The 11,159-nt window shown below is 41.0% G+C and overlaps 2 protein-coding genes across 2 annotated transcripts; both read right to left on the reverse strand.

Annotated features, from left to right (window-relative positions):
• Positions 1–2,087: 2,087 nt before the first annotated feature.
• LOC145059703 (uncharacterized) lies at positions 2,088–2,522 on the reverse strand. The gene has a single exon (XM_079007510.1). The coding sequence runs from the start codon at positions 2,520–2,522 to the stop codon at positions 2,088–2,090; it is 435 nt and encodes a 144-aa protein (XP_078863636.1).
• A 466-nt stretch (positions 2,523–2,988) lies between these two features.
• Positions 2,989–4,611, reverse strand: LOC145059709 (protein FAR1-RELATED SEQUENCE 5-like). Its single transcript, XM_079007516.1, has 3 exons — positions 3,932–4,611; positions 3,570–3,828; positions 2,989–3,432 (listed from the first exon to the last, which is right to left on the reverse strand). The coding sequence occupies exons 1-3, from the start codon at positions 4,609–4,611 to the stop codon at positions 2,989–2,991; spliced, it is 1,383 nt and encodes a 460-aa protein (XP_078863642.1).
• Between the last annotated feature and the right edge of the window lie 6,548 nt (positions 4,612–11,159).

Raw genomic sequence — 11,159 nt, forward strand, 5'->3', positions numbered from 1 at the left:
CTTTGGATGGTTTTTCTGCTCAGAGGTTTCACATGGAAAGTTTTTTTTCCAACATGCGAACTATTTGGCCATGTCATTGATTGTTGCAGTCAAGTGTTGAATCTTGATGAAAGTAACCGTGCACCTGAATCGCCTCTGAGAGTTTATTGCAAGACAGATGTGACGGTATAATTTAATATTGTTCAATGTTGATTATACTATTTTTTAAATACAACATATAAATAAGTTAATGAGTTTTTAAAAATGGATCACAGAATTCGTATCTTGAAAGTGATTTAACAGAAAGTCAATGTAAAGATAAATTCATTGAGAGTCTGGTGCTTTCTATTGAAGATATGGATGCAAGCCTATGTTTTGTTGGATTGGTAAGAGATATATCTCCACAGTTTAGTTATGTGTTTATTTATCATTGATCAAATATGAATATTAAATAAAGTGAATACATGTAAATGAATAAACGTTGCAACTTTTCCTACCAGTCATCCGTTCCTTCCACATTTTCCTTTTTATGATCAATCTACAACACCCAGAGTTTTTAATCATTGACAACAACAAAGTTGATGATCCTAATGGTGAGAGATATGGTCAGTTGCCCTAAATCATTGTAAGTGATTAATAAAAATTACTTTACATAGTTAATAAAATTTCATATGTGTTGACAATGTTTTTTACATTTTCAGAAAGAGTCCATAATTGATTACTTAAAATCTCAGAATCATCCAAAAGCTGAGATGTTTTCACATGTGATTCCACATAGACTGGAAATGCCTTGGAGAACAATAAACAACAGCATTGATTGTGGTGTGTTTACGATGCGTCACATGGAAACATATATGGGTGGAAGTATGAATGAGTTTAAAGTTGGGTTCAAGAACGAGTCTTCTGCACAAGATGATCAACTTGTTAAACTGAGGACAGTATTTATACAAAATCGTCACTCATGAATATAATGTGTAAAAGGATTATGTGTTGCAAAAGGTTGATGAATTCCACAAGATTCCTTTAAGACATCGTTCTCAACTGTTGGCCATTGCAAAGGAAGAAATTCACAAGAGATTGGATGATTTAAGTTAATTCTGTTAAAAAAGTTATTTTAGTTATGACTTCAATGGTTTCTTTTGGATAGTTTTAAAACAATGGTTTTGTATGCTAAGGATATTAACTTGGGTTGTTGAACGTACAATAGTTCCTTTTGGTTTGCTAATTTTAGTAATGGATTAGTGATATTTTAGTAGTTATAATTTTACATTAACATTTGAAAAATTAAGTTATGTTAAAAAATGATGATTAACATGGATGGTATAATTTTAGTGTATATTCAGGAATGATTCTTACTAACAAACATTTGTTAATATGCTATGTTACTATGACCATACAATCAGAATTTTTAATAATTAAAGTGAATATATCTATATTATATAATGATTGTTGTTGGGTTTATATCTTAAAGTATGTTGTTATTCAAATATTGAATAATAGCATAAATACTTAAATTATTCCTAACATATTATACTTTAAATGCAAATTGTTTTAACTTAACAGAAGAGTATTTAACAATTTTCATATCATCAATATGTTGAAAATAATTAATGTATTTATGATGTTATTCATTATTGACTATAATTAAGGGTTTAAAGTCGACCATGGTTAAACTTATGACTAAAATTTACCCAAAAGCAAACGTAAATCAATATATGATGTATAGGTGTTTTAAAAGTTAATCGTACAAACATTTGTTATTAAGATATACTACTAACAGCATACAATAAACTATGAATACTGCTTGAATTATATATGACTATAGTATATAATGATTGATGTTTTTATAATTTCAAGAAAGGAAAAGTATATCTATTCTAAGTGCGAACTGTTTTAATCAAATAATAGAGGTTTAAATGCCAGATAATATCATTAATCTGTTAGGATTACCAAATTTGGCATTGCTATTATTCATCGTTGAATAAAACAAAACGTTAAAAATAATGAAGGTGTTTTAAGATAACATAACATACTAAATCATAGAAACATATTCTTATTCATAAATCTAATAGAAAAGTAAAATCTATTGGGAAAACGAATGGGCCATTTTAAGCTGCTTTTGACTCTCGTGCAAGTCTTACTTTGCAAGTCCTCCAATTATGGTTAACATATTGATTGCAACCTGTGCACATTCTGGTTTTTTTCTTTGCAGCTGCAACGACTTTCTCAATAGCACTAACCATTCTTTTCTTAGTTCCACTACCTTTGGTATGTATAGATGCAGGTGGATGGATATTTATTTCATCAGGAATGCTGCGTATTCCAAGCATCCGAATAATTTCTTCTTCATTGTTATCAGGTGATGTTTGGTTTGAACTGCCAAACTCCATTGCTGCCTGCTTCAACGTACGTGTTTTTTCAACAAATTCCAACAATTTCTCCTTGCTTCTTTTGAAATGATCCAAGCAGTATTCAATATTGTTGTATGCCTCTATTAGAAGTGTAAAGGTGTCATCTTCTGTTTCCATGGCAACATGTTTCATGGCAAGCAAATGGCTGGAAATTGCATCCCTTCTCCATCTTCTTAGAATATACTACTCTGGAATCTCTTCAACATGGTTGTTTTTCAATACAGCAAAAATATGACGACACAAAATGCCAGTGCGTATGAAGTGATTTCATGAACATTTAACTTTTTTTTTCAGACAACTTTAGTTCAACCTACATTGTATAATAAAAATAATGTATGATAGTAACTGATTGAATTAACATATTAGTTGGTGGTTATTGCATAATATTGAAAAAAATATATGTAATTTAAAATAATGATATAATATACTTGTATGATGACTAATGAAAAGCGTTTAAACGATGAATATAACCTTGCATTTTATCTTCAACTGTTTGCTCTTATCCGTTTGTGTAATCATAACAACTTGCCACCCATCAATCTTTTCAACACTGTCGATAGAACAGTACCAGGCTGCTTTAAATATTTCCTTTTTGACCTCATAGAAAAAAAAATTTAGTGTAAACCACAGCTGCATGTTCTAGTAATCCACTTGGAAGCGTCATTTCATGCTTTGCATTTTTTCTATCATGTTCTAGTTTCTGTTGAGCATTTCGTTGCTTTCCAATTGTGGTGTCGTAGTTCATCATGAAATAGATAAGCCAATTACCAGAGTTAGAGTATTTATTAAAAAATGAGTTCAGGCTTTCAGACCTTGAAGTAGTTTTCATCAGACCGTGTAGTGGCATGTCTTTAAAATAGGCTGGAATCCAAAGTTTTCGATCCCTGTACATGTCTTTGAACCATCTTTTGTCCTGTAGTTTGAATTTTCTCATAAGCAGTTTCCACCTTGATTCAAACACTTCAGGCTCGATGTAGACATTCCAAACAAGTTTCGTAAAACGCTTTCGAAAATCAGTGTTTTTCAAAAAATCGGCTGAAACCTAAAAAAAATAGAAATTTATAAGATTAACTATGAATAAACAATATGTATGCTAATCGTTTTTAAAAATATGTGAACTGTGTAAATCATTGCTGAATAAAACATGTTGCGTGTTAACTTAAACCAAAATATACACACCTTGGCTTGTAGTTTTTTCATAATGTGCCACATACATAAACGATGATTAGAAGTAGGAAATATTGCTTCAACGGCCTGTAGAATTGTTGGATCTTGGTCTGTTAACACTAATTGAGGGTGTTTTACACGTGCTTTCAAAAAAGCTTCGAGCAACCAACGATAAGATTCTATTGACTCGTTGCTTAACAAACTTGCCCCCATGTTTATTGAACGTTTGTGGTTATCAATGGTTGTAAACGGCACAAAAATCATTCCATACCTATATCAAAAAGGTAATTAAAAACAAATTCAACATTGATTATAAACTCAAAAAACATCAATATTCATATTTAAAGAAAAATATAATAAGTATAAGAGCATACTTATTTGTTCGGAATGTAGCATCAAATGAGATCACATCTCCAAACTCCTTGTAATATAACTTATCGGTTTCATCCGCCCAAATCATTGCGTTTAACACACTATCAACACATTTATACTCAAATGTGTAGTTATGTAACTCATCTTTCCTCATGTTCATTTTGTCAACAACCAGCTGTGCATCCTTGTCACCTATAATGTTTCCCATCTTCCTTCTGAAATTTTTATAATCAATTGCTTCAGGGCCAACGTTTTCATAACCTCCTTGCAAACTAGCTTGTAACTTATCTGCCTTTGTTGCACCAATGTTAGATGTTGAAGAACGCACTATAAACTCCTTGTCTTTAAAACTAAGTCGTCGTGCACGTTTGGAATACCGTCTTTCTTCTTTAGTCTCTAGGGGGTGGTTGTGATTCTCTTCAAACTCGTATATTTTACAAGCATTAGTTTGCATATGTAACCTTTCAAACTTTATCAATGCCTTGCAGTCCGTGATTTTGAAGTTTGAGTTTCGTTTATTTCTTCCACTTCCCTCAGGATCCAAAGTGTCAGTTGATCTGTTAAGTATTTTACCCATTTTGTTGCACACTGCATACCTTTTTTTAATGGTTTTGTCTCCAAACCTTGTTATTGTATTTAACCTGACACCAAAACCTGCTTTATCTGCATATAATTTATACATTTCAACCGCCTCCTCTAATGATTGATATATATATATATATATATATATATATATATATATAGCATCTACATCTGGCATAAAATCTTTAGGAACAATAGGTTTCCACAACTTGGTTTTCCCAACAGGCGAGTCAACAACATTACTATCGAATGATTCCTCTTCAGAATCAGTTCGATTTGTACCTGTTTTTTTAAGACAACAAAAAACAATAATGCGACATGCAAGATATGATATATGTAACATCCCAGAATAGCAAGAGTAGAATTGAAGGACTAAAAGTGTAAATTTTGAAGGGCAACTCGGCGAGTCCATGGATGGACTCGGCGAGTAAGGTCGCGACTTTGGCCGCGAGTCAAGTGGCCTACTCGGCGAGTCCAAAGATGGACTCGGCGAGTAGGTGCTGAGTGGAGAAAACCCTAAATCCGGGGAATGAGCCCTATTTAAAGAACATTATATCCTCTCCCCAGCCTCTTTGATTCCCCTTGAAGTCCAGAAACCCTAGAAAGCGTGATTAAAGAAGATTGGAGTGTATTTGGAGCTTAGGGAGGTGTTTGTTGAAGAAATCTTGAAGGAGAAGAGGCTTGGATCAAAGGGCTTTGATTGGATTCGAGTTTCATTGCAGTTGGGGCATTCTCTTGGAGGTAATATCTCGTTCTTGGGCTATCAATCATATGGATTCATCATTTTGGGGTTTGTGGGGAGTATATCTTGGTATGTTTTAGAGTTTGGAGGTTAGATCTGAGGTTGCTACCTCAGATCTGGAATATTGAAGGCCCAGAGTGCATTAAAGTTCCTGTGTTTGGGTGCTTAGTGAAGCCATCATGTCCCAAACCCTAGCTATAAAGTGAATAAGGCCTAGATCTCTTTGGATTCACGTAAAGTTTGCCACTTTACGTGATGGATGAGTTGTAGGAGGCTAGATCTATGTTTTGGATCAATTGCATGGTCTGGAATGCTTCTGTATAGATTCAGATCGGTGGTACTCGGTGAGTCACATGGGTGAACTCGACGAGTTGCTTGAAGATGAGCTGGGACTCGACGAGTTGGAAGAACAACTCGGCGAGTTGGATGAAGATGGCCTGGAACTCGGCGAGTTGTATGAACAACTCGGCGAGTAGGTTGAAGATAGCCTTAGACTCGGCGAGTCTGTTCTTGGACTCGGCGAGTCTTGTCGAAGAGTCCCGATATTCTCTGGTTGAGTCGAGAATCGGTGAGTCAAGGGAAGACTCGGTGAGTTGAGGGCGAGTGGACTCAGAGTTGTTGAACTCGGCGAGTCTCGGGGTGACTCGGCGAGTTAGGTCGCGGATTGAGTGAAGTTTTGAGTATGGGAACTCGGCGAGTCACAGGGTTGACTCGGCGAGTAGGGTCAGTCAGGGGTTGAATTTGACCTTGTCTTTGACCAAGGGTTAACCAGTGGTTTCCAGGGGTATTTTGGTAATTGTTTATGGTTTTGAGTTCAGTGCATTGGCGGCTGTCCAGAGGTGGAGATCGTATCAGTGATCGGAGCAGCTTGAGTTATCTGTTCAGTCGGCAGTTTCGAGGTGAGTTATCCTTACTATATCAATAGGGTTTAAGGCACCAAGGCCGACCCTTTATTGGATGGAAATCCGGGTAGTGTCTGTTGTTATGATATTGCGGAATATGGGCCGGAAGGCATTATATGTTGTGGGCCGGAAGGCATTACATGTTGTGGGCCGGAAGGCATTGCGATGTGGACCGGAAGGTCATGGCCTGGAAAGGCGTATGTATGTAAGTAGTATGTTGACTGATTCGTAGGGTGATGTTATGCTAGTGACCGGTTAGGCCGGTATCTTGGTTAGAGTAATGTTATGTTATGTGATCTGTTGATCGATTTGCTGACTGCGATCTGTGATATGGTTATGTGTTATGTGCAAGTTTGCTTGGCCTGGGGTTTGACCCGATATGTATGGCTGTTCTATGATCTGTTATGTTATGTATGCATTTTATGCTATGGGCCGGAATGCGATATGTTATGGGCCGGAAGGCAATATGTTATGGGCCGGAAGGCGATGTGTTATGGGCCGGAAGGCAATATGAATTGGACCGGAAGGTCGTGGCCTGGAAGAGCGTATATGTGGTTGGTATTTTGGGGGTATCTCACTAAGCTTTCGGGCTTACAGTTGTGGTTTTATGTTTTCAGGTTCTCAGGAGTCTGTGGCAAGGCAAAGGCGTGATCGTACCGTTCCTCGCGTTGGCGTTTTATTATATGAACTTGGGAAAATACTCTGTTAAATAATGTATTGAAAACATTTTTGTAACAACGTTATTAAAATGGGTGGTTTTTGAAAAGTTTTAATTGTTTTGAAATTTTGGTCGTTACAAGTTGGTATCAAAGCCTTGGTTTGAGTGAATTGGAGGAACATTCGTGTGACTCCAGTCTCAAATCGAGGAGGGTTTTAAAAAGAGAAATTAAAATGGTTTTCAAATTAAGTAAAAGGAGGATGCGGAGGTACGATCAGCCGAAGCCAGTAAGTAACCCCAAGATACCATACATGATATTTGTCTTATTGAGCTTGATAGAACAGCATGCTAGAGTTAGGCTAGGGATCTTCAGGAATTCATGATAATGTTGCCTGATTTGTGATGCCTATAGTCTAGGGTCCCTTATGGGAGATTCTCAGTGTTCCTCTAGTGGTGAGGGGTTGAGCGTTGTTATGCATGTTTCTCTAGGGTATTGTGGTAGTACTTCATACAAATATGGGTAGGTGTGGAAGGTAGTATGGGCCCGTACTACTGAAAGCACAGGACCCATACGCGTATCAGGGAAACCATGATCTCTAGGGTTGGGGTGCGAGAGTTGGATCCCAGGATTGTGGGAAGAGTTTGAGATTTGGTATGGTGTTTTTCAGTATGGAGATTCCGAGGCATGATGAGAGTGGATCCGGATCAGGATCGGGAGCTGGAGAGAGAGTCCGGGTGGATCGGTGCCGTCTGAGGTTATCGATCAGATGAGTACGAGCGAGTTGGATGCGAGGATTCGCGAGATCCTGCATGATGAGGTTGCTACATTGTTCCGGGCTGAGTTGCCGGAACTGTTTGGGTCGATCAAGACCGCCATGGTTGAGTATTTTGATGAGCGCTATGCGGCTCTCGCAGAGACGGCTGCCGCGGCGGCTACAGCGGCAAGGGGAGGAGCTAGTCGGGGTTTTCAGTATCGGGACTTCTATTATACGAAGCCTCCCACATTCGATGGAGTTCAGGACCCGATTGTTGCTATGAGATGGTTATCAGACGTGGAGGGGTGTTTCTCCACGTGTTTATGCCCTGCTGATCAGAGGGTGAGGTGTGCTCTGAACCTGTTGAGGCTCGGGGCGAAGGGTTGGTGGAGATTGACCACGGGGTCATATTCAGATGCGCAGAGGGCTGCAGTATCATGGGATCAGTTCCGAGAGATGTTCATCACTTGTTATGTTTCGCAGGTTGAGAGGGAGAGATTGGCTTAGGAATTCCTTGAGCTAAAGCAGGATTCGGAGTCGGTGACTGAGATCACCAGGATGTTCACTGAGGGGGTGATGTTTTGCCCTGAGTTCACCTCGGAGCAGGCCCAGATGTCCCGATATCTGAGTATGCTCAAGGGGGATATCAGACAGTTCGTGTCTGCGCAGAGGTGCGAGACTTTGTTGGAGTTGCAGGAGGCCGCCAGGCGGCGTGAGGTAGAGGTTGGGTTGCAGTTGCGTGAGCTGAGGCAGGCCCCGATGCAGTCGTGGCCGGCGCCGAAACGGTCAAGGACCGTTGATGTTAGAGTGGAGGATGGGTCACACCGGAGTTTGTTGGTCCGGTGGTGCATGCCGCAAATGCGGAAGGGAGGGGCACTATGCGCGGGATTGTCGGCAGTCGGTGCCTGTTCGGGATTTGAGGATTTGTTATCATTGTCGTCAGGTTGGACATTTGAGGGTCAACTGTCCACAGCTTTCTGCAGGACCGGTGCAGGCTCCAGCCCCGGCCACTTTGAGGATTTCAGGAGGAGGTCAGGATGGAGCAGAGCCCCCAAGGGCTCAGGGTCGTGCTTATCAGCTTGCGGCAGAGGAGGTCGGAGCAGTTCCGGAGGCAGCTGCGGGTATGTTTCTTTCTTGATGTCTTGTTATCTTGCGATTTTTGGTGGTGTATTGTTTGTGCTGGTATCCTTGTGTGGATTTCGATGCGGTATTCGTCATTTTGCGGGTTTGGCATGGTTATGGATTTGTGTTTCGGGTTTTCGTCTTGGTATCCATTGTTCCCTGAGGGTTTGGTATGATTATAGTTGGTGTTTTGTGCTATCGTTGGTTATCGTTCGTGAGGGTTATTAGTGGAGATGCGGCATTGGGTTGAATGTCGGGTAGCATCTACATTCGTGGAATGGATAATTGGAGATCGAATTCTTTTGAGCGGATTGATCAGTGAGGAGATGTGTTTTGCTGAGGGTTACTTATGCTTGTAGGAAGCAGTCAGTGTGTAAGTGTTCTCTTGGTGCGAGATTGTTCTGGAAGGTCGTTAATGGCGACCGGTGGTTGTTAGTTAGTGCTTTAAGTCGGGGAGAATTGGAGAATTCTCCGGGAGATCGATGAGTATTTGAGGGTACTTAGCTGTTGGGATTCAGCAGTGTTCTGTCAGCCCAGAGTATAGGCTGATAGGAGCGAGTTTCGAGCATGCGGGGCGGGATACGGACCTAGGGCATTTGTTTGTGGAGGCCTGGAAGCAGGCCGGGATCAAATTTGAGTAGGTAACCGGGGTTATGTGATCAGAGTATTGGTATGCTTTATGTACGTGATGTGTTGTACTACATTAATTCTATGGGATTTATGTTGTGCATGTTTATAGAGTTGGAACCGGAAGGTTCCCAGAGTTAGAACCTGAGGGTTCACAGAGTTTGGGTGTACGGACCCACAGAGATATAGCCTCGAGTGGCTAATATGTGTTATGTGAGTCGGTCCAGTCATGCTGGAGACTCTGCTGTTATTGTTGGATCAGTTTGAGATTGCGGTTTGTGTATGTTGCAGTGTGATTGCATTGGAAGGTCTGGCCCCGGGTAGTGATCTTGTTTAGTTGAGGTAGTGCATGGGCTTGAGAGTCCCTGCGAGGAGATTCGGAGTAAGTGTGTTGGCTGGATAGCGGACACGCTAAGGGTGGTGTAGCATCGAGCGAGCACCGTGGCATTTGTCGGAGCGACATTGTGGCCGGGTGGATTCCTTGGTAAAGGAAGAGAGAGAGGTAAGAGGTGTGTAACTCCGAGAGGGAGCGCAAGTTCACGGAAGTGAAAGCGGCCGAGCAGAGTTATGATTAGAGCAATTCGAGTATGGTTAGTAAGCAGCGTGTTTGCGGCAGTGGATTAGAAGCTCATCCGGTTTGGAATGTCTGCTGAGGTCGCGAAGGGAAATCCGCAAGTGTAGAGCCAAGAGGCTCGGAAGGGATGCAGGGAGAGAAGGAGTCTTGAACTCTCAGTGTGATTCTGATCAGGGTATGGGATGTATAATAGTGGTTCATCCTGGGGGATGTTTGAGGGTATTATCAGTGTATCAGGTTTTCCCAACCTGAGGGTGTTAGAACTAGTTCAGCATGTGTATGCGGTTGCAAGAGGAGAACTCATGAGAGTTGCTCTGAGATTGAGAATGGGTCTCTCAGTCGTCCCGGAATGAATAGAGTGGGATTCGGATCGGGAATCCGATGGTTCATGGTTTTCTAACCCTTATGGGTCGAGTGATTGTTGAGATTTGGGGCAGTGATGCATCTTGGGTAATTCTCGGTTATTGAGAGTGATGATCAAGGGGTACAGTCGGTGCCCGGTTCGAGACGGTGGTCAGGACACCGTGAAGGAGGGGAAGGTGTATTCGAGTTTTGACAAGTATGCCTTGAGGGACCTGGTCCGGTTAAGGCCAGGTGGAGCGTTGTGGGAGTATCCTTGGAGTTGAGTTCCTGTAGGCTTCGAGGGCGAAGCCTAATTTAAGTGGGGGAGAATTGTAACATCCCGGAATAGCAAGAGTAGAGTTGAAGGACTAAAAGTGTAAATTTTGAAGGGCAACTCGGCAAGTCCATGGATGGACTCGGCGAGTAAGGTCGCGACTTTGGCCGCGAGTCAAGTGGCCTACTCGGCGAGTCCAAAGATGGACTCGGCGAGTAGGTGCTGAGTGGAGAAAACCCTAAATCCGGGGAATGAGCCCTATTTAAAGAACATTATATCCTCTCCCCATCCTCTTTGATTCCCCTTGAAGTCCAGAAACCCTAGAAAGGGTGATTGAAGAAGATTGGAGTGTATTTGGAGCTTGGGGAGGTGTTTGTTGAAGAAATCTTGAAGGAGAAGAGGCTTGGATCAAAGGGATTTGCTTGGATTCGAGTTTCATTGCAGTTGGGGCATTCTCTTGGAGGTAATATCTCGTTCTTGGGCTATCAATCATATGGATTCATCATTTTGGGGTTTGTGGGGAGTATATCTTGGTATGTTTTAGAGTTTGGAGGTTAGATCTGAGGTTGCTACCTCAGATCTGAAATATTGAAGGCCCAGAGTGCATTAAAGTTCCTGTGTTTGGGTGCTTAGTGAAGCCATCATGTCCCAA

The sequence above is a fragment of the Lactuca serriola genome, chromosome 1, assembly GCF_051521515.1.
Source record: "Lactuca serriola cultivar US96UC23 chromosome 1, Lser_US96UC23_V15, whole genome shotgun sequence".
NCBI lineage: Eukaryota > Viridiplantae > Streptophyta > Magnoliopsida > Asterales > Asteraceae > Lactuca > Lactuca serriola.

Excerpts from the sequence above, each read along its gene's own strand:
- LOC145059703 (XM_079007510.1), bottom strand. The coding sequence starts at position 2,522 with ATGAAACATGTTGCCATGGAAACAGAAGATGACACCTTTACACTTCTA.
- LOC145059709 (XM_079007516.1), bottom strand. The coding sequence starts at position 4,611 with ATGTATAAATTATATGCAGATAAAGCAGGTTTTGGTGTCAGGTTAAAT. Across the intron at positions 3,829-3,931 it reads GCTACATTCCGAACAAATAA|GTATGGAATGATTTTTGTGC; the intron begins GTATGCTCTTAT and ends TTTTTGATATAG. Across the intron at positions 3,433-3,569 it reads TGAAAAAACTACAAGCCAAG|GTTTCAGCCGATTTTTTGAA; the intron begins GTGTGTATATTT and ends TATTTTTTTTAG.